Raw genomic sequence first — 24,009 nt, 5'->3', positions numbered from 1 at the left:
AGCACCAGGCTCTCAGAGCACCAAGGACTGCTCACAGGGACACAGACACCCACAAATAGAGACTCACATCACCCGCCAGGCTCTCATCACCCCAAAAGGCAGCTTTTTAGAACATCAAACTTATGTGATCTCAGTTGGGAGTTTGCTGTTAAAAGGAAGAATAATACTTTCTGAACAACCGGAGACACAAGAGACTTCAAAGCAAACATTTAAAGGAAACAGTGGAACTAGAACCTCTTTGGGTGGTGCCTCCTGCCTACTAGTTGGGTGACATTGGTCAAGTCATTGTAACTTTCTCGGCTTCTGTTTCTTCACCTGTAACAAAGGCTAGAATCCTACCTTTCTGCAGGAGGATAACACGTGTGAAATGTGTTATATGTAAATGTTCCATGTAAATGTTATAGGGTTAGATATTTAGAAAATAACATTTATTAATTTCGAGTCGCCATGGATAACTGGACAAGGGTCCATTGGCACCAGTTCTGTGAAGATAAGAATTGTGTCTCCTGGATCATTGTGTCAAGTTCAGAGCCTGGAACTGAGTAGCTGCTCAATAAATACTTGTTGACTAAATGGGTCGAGCCAAGTTGAGCTGCCACAGAGATTTAATTTAGGGGCTGGAGGCCCACACCATTCCTCCCGGGCCACTATCTCCCTCTTCATCTCTCTCCTCGTCCCCCTCCCCCTCAGCACCTCTGTGCCCCAGGCCATCTTCACAGACAGCTGTGTGGTCTCTGTAGGAGACATCCCTGTGCTCTGGGACTGCCGGGGGGCATCTGGGGGCTTTCCTGCGATGAGGACAGCAGCGCAGGCCCCACTCCCTGCAGCTGCAGGGAGCCTGGACTGCCCAGACATAGGCGCCCACAGGCACCGAGAGCAGCACAGCACACAGGATCACCGTGGTGTGCAGGAGGCGCTCCCGTCCCTCCAGCCCGCCGTGGTCTCGGCCCGTCACAAAGACCACACACCGGCCCTGGCGTGGGGGCTGGCGCCCCAGGCTAAGGCAGACCTCGTATTTTGTGCCGGGGAGGAGATCATCCACCAAGTATGTGCTGATTCCTGGGCCAACATGAACGACCTCCTTCCTGCGGGCTTCTTCCGACCCAATGTAGAGGGTGAACCACTTCTCAGGGGTGTCGGCCGCCACAAACCATTCCAGCACGATCCCATGCACTGTCTGCTTAACCACCCGCAGGTCAACGTAGGCATTGCCCTCCGAAGTGGAGAAAAGAGAATGGAGTGTGGGCGCGGCCTGGGCAGGCTGGACGTGGAGGGAGATGACACAGCTGCTCCTGCCGATGGAGTTGGAGGCTACACAGGTGTAACTGCCCCTGTCTACCAGGTGGGCAGCAGGTATGACCAGCTCCGACAGAGCAGCATCTTCTGCAGTGGACGAGGTCAACACTGGGTAGAGAGACAGCAAAACAGCTCAGGTGGACATTTCTCTGATAGACAGTCAGCTGGAGAGTGTCCAGCAATGCCAGTTTTTTGTTAAAAGGTGGTGGCGACCATTTATGACGCAGGTACTAGGCGCCAGGTGTTGCCTCTCAGCAATCCTGTAAGGTGAGCACCCAAATTTTACACATGGGAAGTTGGGGACTAGAGTGATTAAGCAACTTGCCTATAGTGAGAATCGTTCAGGGGTGTCGATCTGGAACCTAGTTCTTCTGTCTATGAAGACCACACTCTTTTTTTTTTTTTTTTTTTTAATGCGGTACGCGGGCCTCTCACTGTGGTGGCCTCTCCCGTTGCGGAGCACAGGCTCCGGACGCGCAGGCTCAGCGGCCATGGCTCACGGGCCCAGCCGCTCGACGGCATGTGGGATCTTCCCGGACCTGGGCACGAACCCGCGTCCCCTGCATCGGCAGGCGGACTCTCAACCACTTCGCCACCAGGGAAGCCCCAGACCACACTCTTTTAACTTCACTAGCTCCTCCCACCAAACGACCTTAGCCTCGCTGAGCTAACACGTGGTTTCCAGGAGATCGCTAACAACAGTGCGATTGTACAATACTGTGAGCTTCAGGAAGTGCCTTTTTACTTTCCGGATGTAGAGTGGCTCAGAGCCTGGAGCCAAGTGCCTGGATTCTATCCATTACTAAATATATGGTCTTGGATGAGTCGCTTAGATTCTCTTGGCCTCAATTTCCTCATCAGTAAAATGGGATGATAACAGTATTTACTCCGTAAGTTTGATAGTAAGTGCTCAGTAAGTGTTAGCTGTTATTATTACTGAGAGAATGGATCTAACATGGTACCGAAGAGAATGATAATAGAACATCACAAAAGGTAACATCTGGATGCATCTCATCATTCTCAAAGAGGCTACGACAACAGATTCTATGTTTCTCCTTCATTGGTATTTAACCTCAAGCCTATAAGACGTAATCAAATGATAGGAAAACGTCAAAATTTCAGCTAATTAAGCATTTTTTAATCATCCAGAGGTTTGTCACCATATATAACAAATATCTGGGTGACTGATTGTACTTCTCAAGTTTCACTTAGATATTTCTAGTTGTCTTCTAGATAGCGTCGAGATACTTCTAAAGAGGCCATCCCTGGCTTTGTGATGTACCCCAGCGCTGAAGGGTGGCATTAAAGGTGATTTCAGCTGAGGTGTGATAACAGAGCATGAACTTCAGGAAATGAGAGGCAGTTTAGAATCCCAGCGGTGGGGCCCACGAAGGTCACTCCCTCTCCCTGGGTCCCAGCATGGCAACTTCAAGCCAATAAGGTCTGATCAACACAGCGGTAGGAAAAGTAAAATTCAGTCAATATCTAGGACTTCCCAACTTTGCCTAGTAAGAGTTAGCTGGGGGGTAGGCAATGGCAGAGGGAGGAAACACTTGTTAAAATACATTCTCTCAGGCCCTCCCCTGGACTAACGGAATCAAATCTCCAGGGAGAGAGCCTGAAAATTTTATTTGAAACAAGCACCCCAGGTGATTCTGCTCAGAGAAGTTTAAGAAATAAGTAATAGATAATCTCTAGAATCAGTTCTAGTCAGAAATTCTCTGATTTAAAAATAAACGGTATGGTTTTTTTGCATCTAGAAGGCTTTCAAAGAATATATGTGTTCATATACAATTCTATAGTATTTATATCAATACAATATTGTTAAGTCAATTCATATATATTAACATCTTACATCCTATCAAGATCTATAAGCAACAAATATATATATATGCAACAAATATGTATGTAATATATATATTTACATCTTACTTCCTATAGAGACCTGTATGCAAAAATATATAGATATATATTATACATATATGTGTGTAACAAATATATATTATATTGATAGATCTGTATGCAACAAATATATAAATATATATTATATGGAGTACATATATTTACATCTTATATCCTATAGAGATCTGTACGCAACCATGTAAAATAATGCCAATAGGGAGTTCCCTGGCGGCCTCGTGGTTAGGATTCCGGGCTTTCACCGAGTCGCATGACCAAATAATAATAATAATAAAATAATGCCAATAGTGGAACACTGTCTCGGAATTTTTTCTGTCGTGGTGAGTATAATTCAGGTCTGTCCCAGTCTTACCTGCACCCCTCCTTCATGATTGACCCAGTTTAGAACTTCTCTATTGAGGGCAGGGTTGCTACAGACCTCCCCAACCGCCCCCCGCCAAGATACGTGGAGAGGGTGCATGCACTTACCATCAAATTCCCTCCACTTGCTCAGGGGATAAGTCCAGGCAATAGTTGGTGAGGGGCTAGCCTGTACCAAGCATCGCAGGGTCACATTCTGTCCCACCCGGATGCTGACATTGGCACTGGGGGTTGAGATCTGCGGCTTCATGCAAGCACTGAGCTCTGTTTCGTGAAAAAGCTGCCCTGCCTTGGAGAGAGGACCTCGACACGTGAGGTAGGGATTCACCAGGACTACTGGAAGACTGATGGACTTTACAAACTGGACAAGTCCCCTTAGGCGACAGTCACATAACCAGGGGTTGTCGTGCAGCGCCAGCATCATGCTGGAGAGAATCTCGGTCTCACAGCCAGGCTGCCGGTGTTTCTGGTAGGCTGGCCAGTTCAAGAAGACACTCTTGGCTACAACTGTAAGCCTATTGGAGGATAGGTCAAGGTAGGTCAGGTTGACCAAGAACTGAAGAGCCAGTTCAGGGAGTGCATCAATCCTGTTGTGTTTGAGGTCCAAGACCCGCAGGAGCGGGGTGGCACGGAACTCCGTCCATGGTACTGAGCGGAGTTTGTTGCCCTCCAGTCTCAGCTCTTTCAGTTCTGACAGGTGCTCCAGGGCTCCTAGATGGATCACAGTGACATTGTTAAAATTGAGCCAAAGGTACTCCAAGGTGCTCATGTTGATGAAAGACCCTCGGGGCAGTTCAAATAAGGGTGAATTTTCAATTCTCACTTGCTTGAACTCTTCAGGAAATTTCCTTGGGATCTTTCCCAAAGTGATAGACACGCACTGCAGAGTCCTGTACAAAAAACCACAACAGCTTTGAGATGTACATCAGGAAACTGGGAGGTGGGATCAGGCTTATCCTGGCATTAGACATATGCATTAGAAGGAAATAATACGATTCTCTTGAAATACAAGAGTTAGACCCATTTTGGTAAAAGCGCGCAGTTTATCAAAGCTCAGCACCGGTTAGAGGGAGTCTCACAGAGATTTTGCTGATTTCCTGCCAAATCTTGGCCTGCTCCCACTTCACACCATCCCCAAAGAAAGCCCGTCCCCTACTGGGATCCTGTTAGCCCAGCGCACCTGCCAAAACTCTCCTCTGAGCAGGTACATCCTGGCAGACAGGATAGCTGAGCTGCATGTGAATCCAGAAAGACCAGAACTAGCAAGAAATAGTGAGAAACTGAAGCCATATTCTTCTGTGAGAAACTACCTTATGAGTTTTTGAATAAGTATAGTCCAAGCTTCCGAGTGGCAAATCCTATTATTGGTAATCCATAATGATGTAGGTCAGCACAGCAGCAGCAAAGCCCCTGGATGCTCTGAGGTCTGTTATGGCCCAGATCACAAGCTCAGTAAGAACCCAGAAGAGGGAGCTATGTCTCTTAACTAAGGTCAGAAGATTTACCGTTTTTCTGGTTTTTGAGTCCAGAGAGCAAACTATAAGCCAGATGTCCAATTCAGTCCTGATACTGCCTCCCCTCAGTCTCATAAAAAAGATCTGAGAGGACTTCCCTGGTGGCGCAGTGGTTGAGAGTTCGCCTGCTGGTGCAGGGGACACGGGTTCGTGCCTCGATCCGGGAAGATCCCACATGCCGCGGAGCGGCTGGGCCCATGAGCCATGGCCGCTGAGCCTGCGCGTCCGGAGCCTGTGCTCCGCAATGGGAGAGGCCACAACAGTGAGAGGCCTGCGTAACGCAAAAAACAAACAAACAAACAAAAAAGATCTGAGAAACAAACAGGTAATGCTATCCTGAGCACTATGGTTCAGGAGATTTGGCCAGAATACATCTAATACTTCATCAATCACAATTGGCTTCTGTAACCTAGAATTTTCAACCAGTCTCTAAAAGTGAATGCAGATAATGGTTAACAAAGTAATTCTGCAACCACTCCTATCAGTGGTAATCTCCCCAGCACCTCGCGTGGTGGATTCATTTTTCTTCTGCGTTAAGACAGCTGCACCTGCTGCTTGGATGACCAGAATCAGAGAAGCATCACGGTACAGAGGTTAAACCACGAGATTGTGTTTTCTGATTAAATCAAAGCATGTTTCTTATCCTAGATCACATAATTTATCCTGAATGCTGTGTATTTCACATGTTATAAATCTTCCCTGAACGCTGTGTATTTCTTATGTTAATTTTTTTTTTTTGCAGTACGTGGGCCTCTCACTTTTGTGGCCTCTCCCGTTGCAGAGCACAAGCTCCGGATGCACAGGCTCAGCGGCCATGGCTCACGGGCCCAGCCGCTCCGCGGCACGTGGGATCTTCCCGGACCGGGACACAAACCCGTGTCCCCTGCATCGGCAGGCAGACTCTCAATCACTGCGCCACCAGGGAAGCCCAGTTAAAATTTTTTAAGTGAGATAATATGTGGTTTTGTATATTTGATCTGCCATTCTTCATTCATTCAACAAATATATATTGGTCATCTGCTCTAAGCCACACCTTTGCTAGGTGCAAGGAAGGCCATGGTGAGCAATACTGTTATAGATCCGGTCCCATGGGGTCTTCTATCTAGCTTATACTTCCTAGTCTTGAGATCTTTGGAAAGTCGGTTTCTCCTGTGCAAAGTGAGAAAATTAATGAATTCTTTATAGTGTTTCTAGGAAATATTAATATTATGCAAAATAAAGTACCTAACATAAAGTAGGTGCCCAATAAAGTTTAATTCGCCTCCCACACCAACAGACTCTGGAAGAGAGTCTGCTTTCCATTACCTGGGGTACTTTCTGATGATTATTGAAATTCCATGGGTTCCTCTAAGATTCATGATATACATTATATCCTATAAAAGACCTCAGGGAAGAAAATCCGCTTAGTAGCTAACCAGTGAGAGGGGAAATGGGTCACCAAGTAAGCTGATTACACCCCAGGCTTTCCATCCAAGCCAGATATTTTTGCTGGAATTTCCAGACAGTCTAACTCTACAATCTGGCTAGATCTCTGGACTTCCTCTCAAAGTGAAAATTTAAAAAGCAAGGAGAGTACAATGAGCACAAAGCTGTGGCAGATGTGGAGAGGTGCTGCCTAGACACCCTTCAAGGAATGAGTCGATGCTCAACTCCAAGGAGTGCTTGCATGAGGTCATGCCCTTCCCCAGGCAGCCCCAGGCAGAGACTGAGGGAGGTGAGGGCACAGGGCCCTGGCCAGTCTGGCCTGATGGGGGCAACTCTGATGGGTGATTCTCATTCCAGAGTTCTCTACCAGGTTGGCCAAAATTTTGCCAGCCTTGCTTTGTGGGAAAATGTGATTCAATCCATGGGTATCACAAATGACTAGTGAGTTCTTTTCTCACCCCAAAATAGAAAGGCCTAAAGAGCCCTACATCCCCACAATTTCTTCTCTGTTCATCCCATCCAGCCTCTTTAAATGAATCCAGCTCAACTCAACCTTTCAGTGGTCTGCCGGAAAATTGAGAAGGATGCCCACTGGTATGTCATCTCTGGAATCACTGCTCCTTCTTCTCTCCTGACTCCCTCATCCTCTAGTTTCCTTATTTTGTATATAGGCATAAGGAATAGCTGTGCTGTCAGTTAAAACAGGAGACTAGAACAATTAAAGTTAGCTTGGCTCGTGTCGTTTCTCTTAAACAACTAGTGGTTAAGTGGTGTCAATAAACTCAAGAGACTTAACAACAAAGGGAAGGAAGGAAAGAATCTGAGGATATTATAGCCCTATCACCCTTCTGGAAGGATGCTTTTAGGAGCTTGGCTCTTAGGATTTTTAGTAGAGACAGAATCTTGGGGGAGGAGTTACTCTGTTTTTGTGAAATTAATTAGATAAAAATGGCTTCTGAGCAGCAGCTCCCTGGCTTGTCTTAGATTTCCTATCTGTTCAACTGGAAAACGCCCCCTTCCCCCCATCCCCCAATATGATCGGAACTTTGGGAGAGTTCAGACAGAGAACTAGGCAACCTACCAGGAAGCAGATAGGCTGTCCTTCCTCTTTCTCAAGCTGGTGTTTTTCCTTCATTCCTCCACCTGCTCCAACCATGTCTCAGACGGTCTTCTTGGCTCCCTGCGCCTGTGATAGACACACAGAGGACTACATCCCCACGCCCCCTTGAAACAGGTGGGCTACGTGACCAATATTCAGGCTAATGAAATGTTGGACGAAATAATGTTTTAAAAGCCCCTATGTGATTCTCCACGTTCTCTTTTCCCTTGTTGCAGCAACTGTTGACATTCCAGGTGGTGAAGTCTTCATCAGCCTGGGTCGCTGAGTGAAGAAGAGAGCAGACCCCTCCCTCCATCCTCATTTCCCACTCACTCAAGTAGACTCTGCGAGAGCAGGAATAAATGTTTCTTTGTTAAGCCACTGAAATCTGAGAATTGTTGGCACAGCATAAGCCTAACCAATCCTGACTACAATGCCCATACAATAAAATATGCTCAAGTGCTTGTAAACTGATTTTTGTCTCTCCTGGATTATATGATAGTTAAAACAAAAGTTTCCAGCTCTAGCCCTTTAAACACACTGCTCACTGAGCCCCTTGACTAACAGCCTAGTTTTAATAGCCACATCCACTTTCCAGGATAAAATTTCTGTTGTCTGCCTTTTGGTTCCCTGTAAGTTTCCATGTCTACATCAAGTGACAGCAGACATACCCTCTGCCTAGGTCAGGAGGAATATAACCATGTTGCAGCCAAAAAAAAATAAAAAAGACATGTTGGAGATGTCATGATTCCAACCAACCTCCAAACAAGGCTTCCAAGGGCCACATGCTGTGGGATCACCCTAGTGCAGGCTGGTCTTCAGCATTTGAGAGACTAGAAATTCTTTTTTTTTTAATTAATTAGTTTATTTATTTATGGCTGTGTTGGGTCTTCGTTGCTGCGTGTGGGCTTTCTCTAGTTGTGGTGAGTGGGGGCTACTCTTCCTTGTGGTGTGCGTGCTTCTCATTGCAGTGGCTTCTCTTGTTGTGGAGCACAGGGTCTAGGTGTGCGGGCTTCAGTAGTTGTGGCATGAGGGCTCAGTAGTTATGGCTCGCAGGCTCTAGAGCTCAGGCTCAGTAGTTGTGGCGCACGGACTTAGTTGCTCCATGGCACGTGGGATCTTCCCGGACCAGGGCTCGAACCCATGTCCCCTGCACCGGCAGGCAGATTCTTAACCACTGTGGCACCAGGGAAGTCCTAGAAATTCTTCTTCCAGGATTTTAAGAAGACATTAGGTTTCCAGGGACTGACTCATACTAACCAGATTCATATACCAAAAGACTAATATATAAACAGGACATCATTTTATTTTTTACAGCGTGAATTTGTTTTTTCCAGTGACTTGAATATTCATGAGCACAATCCAGGATGATTCTTCTCTACAAGAGCAAACCAGGGAAGACAGAACACACAAAGAAAGGCTGACATATGGGTATTTGGAGGCTGACCATCTTGGGGGCCATTCCATTCAGACCACCAAGGTAGGTCTTCATGAATCATTGGAAAGTTGAAACTTTCTTTCTCTCTCTCTTTCACACACACACACACACACACACACACATTACTGGATAAATACTAACACATTCTTGCTTTCAAGTTCCTGATTTTTCTTCAAACAGAGTTCAATAAAACTGCATGTTAGTTGGGTCAATAATTGTTCAGTCTCGATTGGCTCAGCCAATCTTTTAGAGAAAACATCTTTATCATTTCAACAGATGGCTGCTGTCATCCACTGCACTTATATTTGTTCCGATTTGGGGAGTGTCTGTCAGTCTCATATACCAAACCATCAGAGTTGAGTCTTAAGTCTCACAAGGCATAGCAGAAATGCCTTTACAAATCTAGATCAGGGGTTGGCAAATTACAGCCTGGGAGCCAAATCCAGCCTGCCACCTGTTCTTGTAAATAACATTTTATTTGAACTCATCCATGCTCATTAACTTACATATGGTCTGGGGTTGCTTTCACACTACATCAGCAGAGTTGAGGAGTAGTAATGGAGCCTTAAGTATCTCCTATCTGGCTTTCTTTATAGAAAAACAAAAGTTTGTTGACCTATGATGTAGACAGTGGCTTTGTCATTTTCCAACCAAATACTTTCTCTAACCAATAGCAACAGCCCCCAAGTTAAAGTCAGGTGCACCCTACAGGTGATGGGCAGGGAATAGCCATGTATGGAAATCCCACATTCACATGCACTGGTGCTCTCAGGATTCTGATCCCAGGTTTCAGTAGCTCAAAAAAATCCATTTCCATAGTAAAACTGCTGTGGGTCACACTGCAGAGATCAATTCTGAACAAAGACCCTCAGCCTGGCCAGAACATTATCAAAGCCACGGATTCTCCAAGAAAATCCATCACTGTGCTCTATAAATTATTCAGCTCTTTGGGTTTCAGTTTTCTTGTCTGTAAAATCAAATAGCCCAGCCTTCAAAACAGGTCATTGTGAAGATCAAAATGAGAGAAACCAAGAAAAAAAGTTGTAAGGTTATCTGTTGTAAGGTCTTTCGTAAATGTGAGAGGAAGTACAGTAACTTTAGACATCACTGCATCACGCTGGTCTTTATATTTAGCAAAGAGTCAAGACAATATGGTGTCTCTTAGGTGATACTGGAAAGATAGCTTTCCTGCATCACTTGCTGTCCCCAAATTTTCTCAGTCATTACCCAAAGGCCTTGGCACCAAACAGCCTGGATGCTCCCTTCGTTAGAAGCCACTCCTTCAGACAAGACAGAACATTGGCCCTTCTGCTGGGAACGTTTGTCTTCTCCTATGTACAGAGATGACATCTCAGAGGTTTCCCAGCTTTAAGCAAACTGAACAGGAATCCTCCTTTGAAGTGGCTTACTGAGTGACCCAGAAGGCTCTGAGACACCCTCAGGAACCCAGGTAAGTTTCAGTTAGAATCACAAATGCTGCTACACAGGGACAGAGGTGAGCTGTGTGCCAGACAGCATTGAGTGTACTGTGTCACCTGCCACGGAGGGTCTCTCAGATCCCTCCAGCCGGACATTCTGAGAGTAAACGAGCAGTAGTCTCCTGGGCATCATCTAAACTTCTAGAATTTACTGAAAATCAGATGATTATCTCTAGGCAGAATGGCACCCGGAGAAAAAAATGTTAGAATCCATGTGTCCACAGTGAGGGTCTCTGCATGTGTGTGTATGTGGCTGTACAAATGTGGCAAATGCATAAAGAGACTATGTGTGACTGCCTACGAGTTAGCATAAATGGAATCAAGATGCAGTATAGGAAAGTAGCAAGGACTATCAACTCTGGAAACAAGTGCATGGTCCAATTTCTAGAGCTGCCATTTCCTAGCTGTGTACTTGTGGGCAACATAGATTAGATCACTGCTCAGCAAAATATGTCCTGCCCTACCATTACCTCCATGGGAGAACTATCCTTTCCTGCCTTGTTTAAAGTTTAGTTTTGGCCATGAGACTTGCTTTGGCAGGTAGAATATGGGAAGAAATGGCAGTGTTAAGGAGCTTAATTGGCATCACATGTTTTTGCTCATTTCTCTGATATCATCTGACATCTCCATGAAAGAAGCCTGCCCCAGGTAGCCACTGACTCTCCATCCTGAGCCCCAAGTAGGACACACGGAGCAGAGCCACCACAGTCAACCCACCGACCTATGGATTGTGTGAAAATAAGTGCTTTTTGCTGTATACCACTGAAATTTTGCCTTTATTTGTTACACAGCAAAAACTGACTGATACAGGCAAGTTACTTACTCACCCTGTTCCTTCTCCAGGTAAGTGGGGAGAAGAGTGGTGCCTGCTGCAAAGTGTTGTCATAAGAATTCAATGAGTTAATGTATATAAAGCACTTAGAACACTTTCTGGCACATAGTAAGTGCTTATATAAGTGTTAGCTGTTGTTGCGGTGGTGGTGTGTAAATGTATGAGTAAGCAGATACCCAAGTAGGTAAGAGTGGGTGAGCATGGATTCAGGTGTCAGAGTGAGCGTGTGGGAGGCGAAGAGGGAGAGTGGTTGGGAGCAGGCGTGTAGGCACCTGTGTGCACGGCCCTCAGCAGAAGTACTCGTTGATCCGTCTGCCCACCTTGACGCCCAAGGCCTGAGAGTCCAGGCTGGAGTGGGCAGAGAGGAGCCTGTCGGCCTCACTGAGGCTGTGCTGGGACAGCTCCTCTGAGCCATCCTCACTGTGGCCCAGTCTCTCCAGGTTGACGTAGGCACCTGTGGCCTCAGCAGAGCCCCTGGTGTGGCACTTGCGCCAGCGGCTCTGGAGAGCGCTGCAGCAGACGAGCAGCGTGAGGGGCAGGGCGATGATGGCAGCCACACTGATCACCACCACGTTGATGAGCCACTGAGTGGCTTCAGCATCCACCACTTCGTCCGTGGAGAAGATGACACACTGCTCCTTCCGGGGCACCAGGCCCTGCACGCAGACACACGCCACGTACTTGATCTTGGGCACCAGCCCATGGATGGTGACACTGGTCTTCCCAGGCTGCACCACCATCCGCCGCATGTCGCGCTGCCCAAAGACTGCGTAGAGGACGCTGAAGGAAGTTGTGTTCCCAGCCTGGGGGGCCTTCCACACCAATGTCACGCTCTGGTAAGTGTCCCCCACCACCTTGAGAGAGCTCACACTTTGGGCCTCCTGGGGTCCTGCCTGCACATCCAGGTGCTCTCCTGGGGCCCCCATCTGGAAGGGCTGGAGGATTAGTTGCTCCTTCGTGTTGGGCACAGGGGGCCGAGTGGCTGGGACAGCAGGCTCGGGGATGTGGGGGACATGCCTGGCTACCATCTTGTTGTATGCAGCTGCTTCTGCCCCCTCACCTGTCCTTGCCCACGGTGCCGCTGGGCCCCCACTGTGTTCCGTGGATGTCTGGGGCTCAGAGACGACCAGGGAGATAAGAGTCTCAGAGGCTCCCAGGAAGTTCTTGGCCTGGCAGATGTAGTCTCCAGAGTCAAGGTGGGACACAGCAGGCAGGCCCAGCAGAGTCCAGATCGTGCCGTCACTGGAGACTTCCTGGTGCACTGTGGGGAAGAGGCACGTGTGGGAGAATGAACGGGCCCATCTGCCCCAAGCTTCCTTCCAGGGCTGAATTCACAGCCCCTGGACTGTGTACATTCTGCCAAACACCCTGTTATCCCAAGAACAGACTGGGCATCACTGAACTTTTCTTAGATTAGCCATGGGGATGGAGATCACCTGGGCTCCAATTTGGGGAGACACAGGCTGAGACATAGTCTAAGAACGATCAGCCTTCTAAATCTGAGATGCTCCCACTGTGTCTTTCAAGGGCCTGAGTTCTGCAGAGCTAACCCGTCAGGGGTGGCAGGCTGATGCTTTGGGAGTATGGTGGGTTGGGTGAACCTGAGGCAGAGGCCCAGCTAGAAGTGCTCTGCACACCCCTGCCTGGCCCCACTGCCACTTCAATCACAGCATCTCCAACTTTCTGTATTACATTAGTGGAGCTCCTTACACAGTTTTGTTTGTACATTGATTTCAAGCCCACAGTCCTAGAGCAACGCTTGCCAACCTAGTTGGGGGAAACACAGAAGAAAGCTGGGAGGGATGGGAGGTGTTCTGGTCAGGTGCCAAGAAATTATTCCTCCTTCACCCTCTTTCTGCATGTAGGTGGGCTGTGACTCCTGCAAACCTCCCCCACCAAGTGCCAGGGATGGAGCACCTCTATCTGCACAGCAAAAACGTCACAGGCAGTTCCTCCCTGTACGAGCTGTGTGCTGCAGACCAACCATTTAGCCTCGGTTTACTTACACCCCAAATAGAAGGATAATCAGTTTGTTCTTTAAAGTTCAGTGACACCTTGTACATAATACATTTAACACATGAAGCGTTCAATAGATGGTAACTCCTAGCATTAGTTACTCCTAGTGATACTGGCTTCATATTTACAACTTGGAACCTTACTATCAATATTAAATACACTAAGAGAGCATCTTCTACCAAAAAACCAGTGTTTTGCTCCTCTCAGGGTGGGCCCCACGTCTCTGATAGAGTGGCTGGTGGAATATGACAGGACAGGTTGAGATCCATTGTTATTACTGAAGCCACTGTCCCCATGTCCAGCCTCTGGACGGAGTCCCCCAACTCCACTCAGACAGGGTGGGAGTAAAGAGCCTTGCTCAGCCTACCTCCCTCTCCCTGGCAAACCTGAAGCCCCGTTCCCCCGCATGTGGGATGATGACCCACCCACCCCAGGCTGGATCTCAGCACAGCCGTCCCCAGAGCTCACACACCTGTGCCGTTGAGTGGGTGCCCGTTGGCCCTACTCCAGCTCATTTCCGGCCCAGGGACCCCGGAGGCCCCACAGCGTAGCAATACTGCACTGCCCAAGGGGGACCTGACGCTGGCCGCCCCCGGACGGAGCTCCGGACTCTGGCACCTCCTCAGTTCCAGCTGGCTGAAGGTCAGTCCGGCCAGGCTGCGCGGGCTGGCACACCTCAGCCTGGCCTCTATGAAGGCCAGGTTTGGGGCCCAGCCTTCCAGGAGATGGACCAGGTCATAGAGTCGGCAGTCACACACCCAGGGGTTGTCCTGCAGCCCTGCAGGGGTGAAAGGCAGGGCAGGAGGTGAGACCTAGATATTCAGATCCCCAGTCCCAGCCCCCCTTCTCCCCCAGGGAGGACAAGGCACGTTGTGAGCTCAGGGTCAGCAGAACTGGCCTCCAGACCCAGCTCCTTGCTTCACTACAACCTTAAGCCCGGTTCTTCATCTGGAATGACAGCATTACTCCCGTTTCTGGGTGGCTATAAGCATAAATAAAGATAAATGATATTAAGCGCCGGGTAAGCCATACAGCGTGCCGACAAAATTGGCAGTTACTGCTGCCACTCTCAGACTGATCCTCTCAGGCTACCGGCCAGGCAGTGGGTATTTCTGCAATAACTGCAATACACCAGAATCCATCCATTTCTAGAAATGCTTCATGAACCCGACCCCACCCCCCGCTTTTTTTTTTGGCCTTGCCTTGCATCTTGCAGGATCTTAGTTCCCTGACCAGGGATCGAACCCAGGCCCCCTGCAGTGGAAGCCTGGAGTCCTAACCACTGGACCTCCAGGGAATCCCTGACCCCTGTTCTCCCAGTATAAGTGGCACTTTCAGCATCACCCCAGCAAAGAGTATGGCTGTTCTGAGCCACGGTCCCTTTGACACAGGCTCAAAAAGACAAGAGTGAGGATGACAGGGAACCCAATCTTATGTTATATTCCCAGCCATCTTTACTTTAAAATTGAACACTTTTATAGAGCTGAAAGCAGGTCACTGCACCTACCCTGTCAAATAACCTTCAACATATAGAGAGGTATTGTGGGTCCTCAGTTCTAAGACACAGTTCCTTTTCATATGTTTGCATTTCTAAATACAAAATGAATGCATTTAATGTGATGTCCTTTCTACCCTCCACGGATTGTTATTAAATTTGATAGCATCTAATCAATAGCATATTATATGTTTGCATACCTGTATTTGATACATTTGGGAATGGAAATGTCAAGGGTTGGGGAAGGTGGATTCAGACCTCCTTGTATATCCATGACTCCCGGGTCCTTTAGAGCACTAGCTGGGAAGGCGCCGGCTCCTCTGCTATTCCCCACCCCCATCCCAGCCAGGTGACGGCTACCTTGTGTCACTGGTTAAATGCATTTCCTGATGCATCTGCACCCCAAGAGTCATCACTGCCCAGCTCTGGTGGTGAGCTATCTGACTTCACACAGAATCCCCAAAGAATTGATGCAAATGGCAAAGTTAAAGGACAATGAAACTTTCACCAGTCAGACTGGCAAAAGTTAAACATTCTGACCACTTTAACTGTTAGCTTCATGAGGGAATAGATGTTCATCCGTCTTGTTCACTGCTGTATCTGCAGCATCTAGAATGGAGCCCACACATTGGCTGGCATTCAAATAAGCTTGCAGAGTGGACACAAGCATGGATGGTCGTGCACACTACTGGTGGGGGGTAGGAACTGGCACTTTAGAGACTATGATTAATATTAAAACATCTAACGTGCATACTCCGTGACCCAGCAATTCCACTTCTCAGTTCCTAGTCTAGAGAAACATTTGTCTTGGTGCACGAGGATGCATTGCCAAGAATGTTCTCTGCGGCATCACAGGTGTTAACAAAATAATGGAAACAATTTAAAGGCCCATGAAAGGAGGAATGGCTAAATAAACTGTAGTATAACTGTATGATGGAATATTATGCCAGAGTTTTAAAAAATGAAGTTGATCCATTTGTAGTAACTTACAAAGATCTCCAAGATATATTGCAGGGCAAAAAAAGTGCTGGTTGATACATATGATATGATGAAATTTTATGCAAAACACACAGCTAAAATTTCTATATGCATGTATGTTTGCTAAAATTTCTATGTGCATGTATGTTTGTATATGCATGTGTATCTAAATGTAAACGATAGGGAACATGCAAATAAACATAACAGTGGCTACTTTTTAGGAGGGGAGAAGGAATTATAAGAAGAGGGCATAAAATATAAATATATATATATAGGACATTCAAAGTTGATTTTCAAAGAAACAACGTCTTTCCATGTAAGTACTACCCTATACAATGTCCTTTATCAGGTGACATAGTCTGTAGGGTGGATGGAGCTGGAATGGGCTTTGCTATTCCCTGCTCCACATCCAGGAAGTGAGGGGTCTAAATATTCCCTCCTTGGGCTTCCCTGGTGGCGCAGTGGTTGAGAATCTGCCTGCCAATGCAGGGGACACGGGTTCGAGCCCTGGTCTGGGAGGATCCCACATGCCGTGGAGCAACTAGGCCCGTGAGCCACAACTACTGAGCCTGCGCGTCTGGAGCTTGTCCGCAACAAGAGAGGCCACGACAGTGAGAGGCCCGCGCAGTGCGATGAAGAGTGGCCCCCACTCGCCGCAACTAGAGAAAGCCCTCTCACAGAAACGAAGACCCAACACAGCAAAAATAAACAATAAATAAATAAATATTCCCTCCTTGAGAGACTCTCCCAGGCCTCAGGGCAGGAGCTGCCCCAAACTGCTCTAAGATTGCTCCAGCCCTCGGTGCTGGACCTCACATGAGCCGAGGCATGCTCCAGGGACACCTGCGAGGAGGCCTCTCTTCTGACACTGCCCACCCATTCCCTACCACCCACTTTCTGGCAGGGCCTCACCATGATTCCAAACCCCTCATGGGACAAGGAAAAGGAGCAGAGCTGGGGTCTGAACTGCAGCAGTCTGGCTGGGAGCTTGAGCTCCTAAACCTACCTACCAATGTGTGCCTCTCATTCAATCTTTACTCAAACCCAGAAGGCAAGTGTGATTTTCCAGGTAAAGAACTGAGACTCAGAGAGGCTTTAATAAACTTGCCTAAGACCCCCAAGTCTCACTAAAGTGGTTCCAAGTGAAGGATGCCATCTCTTACCTAGGACCAGCTTGACGTGGTGGCCGGGAAGGAAGGGTCCCTTCTGCAGGTGAGTCCAGGTGGTGAGCAGCTCCTCGGGGAGCCTCAGCAGCTGGTTGCTGGAGAGGTCAAGGAAGGTGAGGTTCCCCAAGAAGCGCGCGGCCTCCGGGGGCACAGCCGAGAGGCGGTTGGCCTGCAGGTCCAGCAGCCGCAGCTTGGGAGCGTCCCTGAGCGCGGCCCAAGGGAAGGTGACCAGGTGGTTCCCGGGCATGCGCAGCTCACGCAGGCGACGCAGACCCCTCAGCATCAGAGCGTTGAGCTCATAGAGCGCGTTGTAGGGCAGCCACAGCTGCTCCAGGCGGCCCAGCGCCTTGAAGGCCTCCCCGGGCACCCTGCGAATGGCCGTCCGCTCCAGGCGCAGGCTGGAGGTGTCCAGAGGGACAGATGCTGGGGGCAGGGTCATGTCAGGGTCGTTGCACACCACTGTCCTGGTTACAGAAATGGGAGTATTTGAGCAAAAGTCCTGTGGGGTCGGAGATTCCCCCTTACTTAACCTCCTTTCAAGAGACCCCCTGGTGCGCATGGCCTCATAGGACACCAAACCCAGACTGCGGTGTGCCCTGGAGGTGGGCTAGTAACAAGGTTCCTTCTGTTTTCTCTTTGGGAGCTTGCAGAGCCTCTCCTAAGTGTCCCAGGAGGGCCGTTTGGTCTCGGTCACTGGCCTGAAGGACCTCAAGCTTGAACTACTATGTCCCCTTACAGCCTACACCACCTGCAGTGCACTAAGAATGAACAGTATTTATAAATCCTGAGATCATTTTGTGCATTGCAGCATTGCATCTATGAGTTAAAAGGGTTCCTTTGTTAAATTATAGCTCAGTTTTTGTGACTGCTTTGGCTTTTCTTTATTTAAAAAAATATATATATATAGCAACGGCATCAGAACTGGAAGCCACACACGGGATGCCTCGAGCCTCTCCTGACACTGAGGGACCATGAGATGATCAAGGTGTTTAAAAGCTGGAATTTTGCAGCCCCACAGCTGGATTCACCTCTGGGCTCTTTGCTTGTTGGCTGTGTATCCTTGAGTCTATTATGTAACCTCTATTTTCGTCATTTTCCCCAGAATAATAGACTCCACCGCACAGGGTGGTTTGGGTGTTTGAATGAGTTCAGGTGTGTACCAGCTCTGCATACCTGTCACCTGTAGAAGCCCGATTGCTATTGACCACTGTTGTAAGTTTCTGCATCCCAGCACTGCAAGTACATCAGGTCAGTCTTACCAGCTCCTTCCAATGCTCCTTCTGCCCAAACAGTGACTTCTTAAACCTCATTCTATTAAGTTTGACACTAAAGCAGATAGAGAGATAACAGGAGGCAGTCCCCGCCCTCGAGGAGCTGACAATGCAGGACTGTGTTAAATGCTATCACTGAGAGCAACACACACACAGACGGTAAAAAGGGAAAGATTCTCAAGAGAACGAAACTTTGAGTCTGGCCGTGAGGGACCCAGCCCTTGGGCAGCCCCAGTTTCGTCTGGAGGATGTTTCTGCTCACACTGAAGGAGGTGGGGTGGGAGTGAGGTGGGGATATTGTTTAGCTCTGCTAAGAGAGGTTGTTCTCTTGTAAGGTCATAACGCGTCTGCTAAGAGAGGTTGTTCTCTTGTAAGGTCATAACGCGTTGCTCGTATCATTCTTCCTGACACCACACACACACACGCACACACACACAAACACACACACACAAACACACACACACGCACACGCGTGCACACACACACACACACACACACACGCTCCACCAGCATCCCTCAGCTTAACTTTCATACAGTACTCAAAGTCAGCTGGGCTTGGCTTGCTTTTGTCAATGGTGCCCACAAAAGGCCCAGTTACTTCCGCCCACTCGTATTCATTCTTTAGATATACATGGAACCCCTGCTGAGTGACAGAAGAATATCAGGCTCACGGCCCCCGTCCCCATACAGCTTATAATCCAGCAAAGGAAGAAAAAGCATTGGAGGCAATGATACCTTCAGTGATAATGGAAGCTTGGGTGTTGCAGGGAGGAAGGTCTGGATGTAGGTGGGAGGAAGGGAGTTGATGGGAAAACATGTGCTGGAAGGGGGAGAAAACGGTCAATGGAGGGATCAAAGAAACCGATAAGAGCCAGCACAGGCCAACCGCACGGCTCCTGGTGGGGCAAATCAGGCATGAAGGACAAGGGGGCACATCTCTCCAGGTGCCCAGACTCCTCCCCCCCTCGCAGCCCCATGAAACCCCAGGACCCACAAGTACAGACACTCTGTTCATGATAGGGGAGCGTGGAGCACAGGCAGGTCCATCAGGTGCTCAGGTGTAAGGGCTGGGCCCTCCGAGAGACCCCGGTTAAAGATGGGGTGAGGAAGGTGTCTGAGACACAAAAGGAGACTCTGTCTGACTGCACAACCTGTGCCCTTGGCCACTGGAGATCTCAGGTTTCCCAACAGCCTTTCATGGCCTCATTCCCCTCATTCCTCACACTCCATGCAGATGGGCCGGTGCCTATCAGCTGTGGGACTTCTGGGCAGGTAGAAATGACGGTTAGAGCTCTGGCTTCAGAGGAGGCATAACCAATAGCTGATGTTAGGGGCCCTGGAAACTGCCCTTGGAATTTCATTTTCCATCCTAAAGTCAACCTGCTATCAGAAGCCCTTCCTGGTCCCTGCCCATGGCAGCATCACTAGGTAAGAAGAGTTCTTGAAATGGAACTGAAGTTCTGGGTTCCAGGACCAGCTCTGCCACTGATGCTGTATGACTTTGAGCCCTGTGCTCTCTGTAGGCTGAAAGGGAGGCTCTTTGTCACCCTGGTCACACTGTCCTTGGCCATGGGCTATTCCTGGCCTATTCAGGGCTTAGCCCTGGCTTCCCTTGGGGAGAAGATCCTTACCTCTGATGAGCCATATGAGTTGGAGCATCACAGCTTTGGGCCAAAAATGGAGCTCTTCCTGTTCTTCAGACCACGTGGGGTATCCTTTCTTGGGGGTGCCTCACTTTCTCTGCCTCCCCTCACACCCAATCAACCTGACCTATTGCTAAGATCATTGAAAGAGTTACACTGAGGGCTTCCCTGGTGGCGCAGTGGTTGAGAGTCCGCCTGCCGATGCAGGGGACACGGGTTCGTGCCCCAGTCCGGGAAGATCCCACATGCCATGGAGCGGCTGGGCCTGTGAGCCATGGCCGCTGAGCCTGCGCGTCCGGAGCCTGTGCTCCGCAATGGGAGAGGCCACAACAGTGAGAGGCCCGCGTACCGCAAAAAAAAAAAAGAGTTGCACTAAGTTGCACTGATAACATTGCTGTCCTGATCCGAAGCCATCAGTGGCTCCCCAACACCCATCTAAGACAAGGGAGAAAGGGAGGATGAAATTCCAGAAGGTTGGAAAGATGGTAGGAAAGACCCTAAACCAGAGACTGAAATCTCTGAGTAAGTTGGGAAATGCAGTGGTCATTAACAGATGGGCTGAAGAGGTCAGAGAAAAGATAGTTTAAAGACTGCCAAAGAGAGATAGGGAAAGAGTCATGGGGGAAGAGCAAGGGTCCACAAACCACAGGAGCCTTGGGGACGTCCCAGGGAGAGGAGGAGAAGAGGATGGAGGTGCTCTCAGGGCTCAGATGGGGAATGAGGAAAGTCAAAGAAGAGGCTGAGGATGGAGGGACCCTTGTTTGCAATGGAATGGGCACTCCTGGCCTTTCTGAGAGCCCATCGAAAGGGGTCAAGGCTGAGGCTCCTGGGGGCTGGGCCAGAGGAGACCCAAAGTGGGAAGAGTATGAGGAATCGGGTGGTCCCATCATGGGTGGGGCAGTAAGAAATACCTGGGATATGATTGGGTACCCCCAGGAGGTGGGGCAAGAGAATGGAAGAGTCCTGGGAAAGAAGGGGCTGGGGAGATAGAAGATAGTAGGGGGCAGGAGAGAAGGAGAGGAAGAGAAAGAGGTAAGGGGGAGACTTCCTGTGCCCTTAAAGAGGGTTCCACTCACAGGATCCTGGAGGAAGACTCAGGAAGGATTTCTGGAGCTGGCACACCTGTGCCCCACCCCTGCCCCATGTGTAAAGGTACCTGGTACTTCAGGTCCACCCCCAAGGCAGAGCCACACCCTGCTGACTGGAAGAAAATGCAGCCCAGACAAGCCCCACGAGACTCTTGGGTCTTGAGGGCCAGGGAGATGGAGGTTTCACCCCCCCACGATCCTAGGGCCATGCATCCAACCCCTCCCAGCCCAGCCTAGCTGGTGGAGCCTGGGAGGCTGGGCAACCCCCCCCCCCCCCCCCGCACACCTGGCGCCGTACCTGGCTTTGCTGCCATCGCCCAGGACATGGAGGCTGCAGCTGCACTGAGAAGGGCAGGCGCCCCGGGCCTGCGGGGGTCCTCCGAGGGCCAGGAGCCACAGAATGCCCACCGCCACCCTCATGGCTCCTGGCTCCTCTGTAGGCCGGGCAGGGGCCTGTCCCTTACTGCTCTGTCCTGCTGGCCCAGCAAACCCAGCAGCTGCCCACACCCCCAACTGAAGCCATCGGATAATCATAGACAGGCTGGGGATTAGGGAGGGGGAGCCCTGGCCACAGCGGCTCAGCGGCTTATTGCTTCCTGGAATCGCCCAGTCCTGAAGATGGGGGTGGGGCATCCCCTTCCAGAGCCACAGCCTCAGGCCCAGAGCACGTAGGGTCCGGCAGGAAGTGGGCAGCCCCCCAGAGGCAAGCGGCTGCTGGACTGCCTATGCCAGCCAGGCTGAGGATGCACAGCCCCCACAGGGTGCCTGGGCTCAAAAGAGATGGACGCTGGCCTCTAATAAGGGCCACTGGAAATCCTCTCCAGTGACCCTGTCTTATAGTGAAAAGGCATTGAGATGAAGGTGGTGAAGGCATTAGAAAGAGCCCAAGTGCTGGGCCAGGCCAGCTGGGTTCAAATCCCAGCTCTTCCATTTGCAGGCTGTGATGTCGGGAAAGCCACACGGTCTCTTGTGGCCTCTGTGTCCTTATCTGCCAGAGGGAAGTAATGTTACTCTACTCGGGGTGTTTATGAAAATTAAACAACCCAAGTTTCTCAGACCTTGACAGCCTGTGGGAACAGAAGCTTTCTTGGGAGTAGTAAGTACCCAGTTCCACGGGCACTTCCAAGTACCTGCTCACGGAGGAGCTGGGAAGAATCAGCTATTTGGGGACAACCGCAGAGGTGTCTCCCATGGACTCAGGAGCTCTCCCAGCCCGCTGGTCAAACAGCTGCCTCCTGGGGTACCCTGCGGCACCGAGTCTCAGATCACTGCCATCTGAGCCTTCAGGGCATTACCACCAATGCCAAAGGCATGAGGTGTCTCGGCCTGAGGGCAGAGAGTGCCCCTCCCCTCAAGTTATCTCACTCCAAGGAGGGTCTCAGAGCAGGATCTCCCAGAGCTTTGAGAGAAGCTAAAAGCTTCTGTCAGTTTTTACTGATTGTCCCCTACCCCCAACCTCATCCCACCATAGACACCACCTGTCACTCATTGATTCTTCACGTTTGACTCCAAGGCCTTGCTCTTTGGCCCAGAAAACCCTACCTGGTTCCTATGGCTTTTCCAGAAGGTTCCTCAGCCCATGCGCCTAGACAAACCTACACCAGTGAGGTGTGACCAAGGCAGATACCTGGGGCCCCGGTATACGCACAAAATACCTGTGCCAGGCCTGTTTGGACAATATTGGCTTCCAGGAAACATTGGTTCCCATTCCTTCCTCTCTTCCGATTCAGCCAATGTGATTTTCTCAGTGCTTCCCACCTGTACCTCCTCCTCCCCAAACCAGAAAGCCAGCCCTGCCCATTTCCACCTCTCTGGCTTTTTCTCCTTCTTTTGGCCATGCCGCATGGCATGTGGGATCTTAGCTCCCCGACCAGGGATTGAACCCGTGCCCGCCTGCAGTGGAAGCGCGTAGTCCTAACCACTGGAACACCAGGGACTTCCTGCTGGCTTTTCCTCCTTCTGTTGGGGATGCAACAACCCTGCTCTCTTTTGCCAGCCTAAATTCTAACCTTGGTTCCTGGTCCTGTCCTGCTTTCTCTTCTCCCTTGAAGTCTTTTGCAATCTTGCAGGCATGAACAAAAAAAACCTGACATATGTTGCTGGTTACAGTAATGCAAGATGGAAATCAGGAAAGGCAGGGAACACTCTCTGGTAACTGGGTAATCAAGGAAGGCTTCCAGGAACACGTGGAAAGTCAGCTCAGCCCTGAGGGGTGGTTAGGCTTGGATAAAAGGGCCAACAAGAGGAAAGGCATGGGAAAGGAACATTTACAGGATAAAATGAGCTGCTTGACCAGGAGCCCAGGCAGTAGGAGACTGGGCTTCTGTTCCAGCTCCATCCTTGAATCACTGCATGACCTCAGGCCAATTCTTTACTGCTTTGAGCCTCAGTTTCTTTGTGTGGAACAAAAAGGATGATGGTATCTAATTTGTTCATTTGTGGTAGGAATCATCATAAGATCATTTAGCACAGTGCCTAGCCCTTACTTAGCGAGCTCTCAATAAATATTAGCTATATTACTGGTAGTGTAATAAGGAAGAACAAACCTGACTCCATATTAGATCTGTTTCTTTAACTTTGTTATTCTATTGCTTTGGCTTAGAGTTAAGAACGTTGCCTATAGCCTGAAAGATACAGAATAGCCCATTCTCAAAGCTCTGACCTTTAAGAGTATAACACTTTGCCATTCATAAAGAGATAAAGAGTTGCAGAAAGAGAATAACATTTGTCTTGTTGAAGGTTTACAAGAACATCGTGGCCTGACATAGGTGGACAGCTGCAAGAACAAAGGATCTGATACCAAGAAGTCTGCAACCACCAGCCATGCCCCTCCCTCACCTTGCCTTTAAAAATGCTTTGCTGAAACCCTTCGGGGAGTTTGCGTTTTTGGGGGCACGAGCCACTCCTTCTCCTTGCATGGCCTGCAATAAACCTTTCTCTGCTTCAAACTGATGTTTACGTTTGTTTAGCCTCACTGCATCGGGCACATG

At 49.3% G+C, this 24,009-nt stretch overlaps 2 protein-coding genes across 2 annotated transcripts; both read right to left on the bottom strand.

Moving 5' to 3' along the window:
* Positions 1–610: 610 nt before the first annotated feature.
* LRIT2 (leucine rich repeat, Ig-like and transmembrane domains 2) lies at positions 611–4,866 on the bottom strand. The gene is made up of 3 exons (XM_030862838.2): positions 4,757–4,866; positions 3,685–4,466; positions 611–1,404 (listed from the first exon to the last, which is right to left on the bottom strand). The coding sequence occupies exons 1-3, from the start codon at positions 4,864–4,866 to the stop codon at positions 611–613; spliced, it is 1,686 nt and encodes a 561-aa protein (XP_030718698.2).
* A 6,783-nt stretch (positions 4,867–11,649) lies between these two features.
* On the bottom strand, positions 11,650–21,439 carry LRIT1 (leucine rich repeat, Ig-like and transmembrane domains 1). Its single transcript, XM_030862785.3, has 4 exons — positions 21,318–21,439; positions 17,015–17,481; positions 13,851–14,156; positions 11,650–12,623 (listed from the first exon to the last, which is right to left on the bottom strand). Exons 1-4 carry the CDS (start codon positions 21,437–21,439, stop codon positions 11,650–11,652), a joined length of 1,869 nt encoding a protein of 622 aa, XP_030718645.2.
* Between the last annotated feature and the right edge of the window lie 2,570 nt (positions 21,440–24,009).

This window comes from Globicephala melas, chromosome 16 (genome assembly GCF_963455315.2).
Source record: "Globicephala melas chromosome 16, mGloMel1.2, whole genome shotgun sequence".
Lineage (NCBI taxonomy): Eukaryota > Metazoa > Chordata > Mammalia > Artiodactyla > Delphinidae > Globicephala > Globicephala melas.
The sequence above is the reverse complement of the archived record's forward strand: the minus strand, read 5'-3'. Positions and strand labels throughout refer to the sequence as shown.

What these genes read in the sequence shown, in the direction of transcription:
- LRIT2 (XM_030862838.2), bottom strand. Translation starts at nt 4,866, where the DNA reads ATGGCTTCAGTTTCTCACTATTTCTTGCTAGTTCTGGTCTTTCTGGAT. An exon ending in TCAGAGGAGAGTTTTGGCAG is followed by an intron (nt 4,467 to 4,756) that starts GTGCGCTGGGCT and finishes TTTTTTGTACAG; the next exon opens with GACTCTGCAGTGCGTGTCTA. An exon ending in CAAGTGGAGGGAATTTGATG is followed by an intron (nt 1,405 to 3,684) that starts GTAAGTGCATGC and finishes CTCTCTACCCAG; the next exon opens with TGTTGACCTCGTCCACTGCA.
- LRIT1 (XM_030862785.3), bottom strand. Translation starts at nt 21,439, where the DNA reads ATGAGGGTGGCGGTGGGCATTCTGTGGCTCCTGGCCCTCGGAGGACCC. An exon ending in GGCGATGGCAGCAAAGCCAG is followed by an intron (nt 17,482 to 21,317) that starts GTACGGCGCCAG and finishes TTCTGTAACCAG; the next exon opens with GACAGTGGTGTGCAACGACC. An exon ending in GCACCCACTCAACGGCACAG is followed by an intron (nt 12,624 to 13,850) that starts GTGTGTGAGCTC and finishes TCTTCCCCACAG; the next exon opens with TGCACCAGGAAGTCTCCAGT.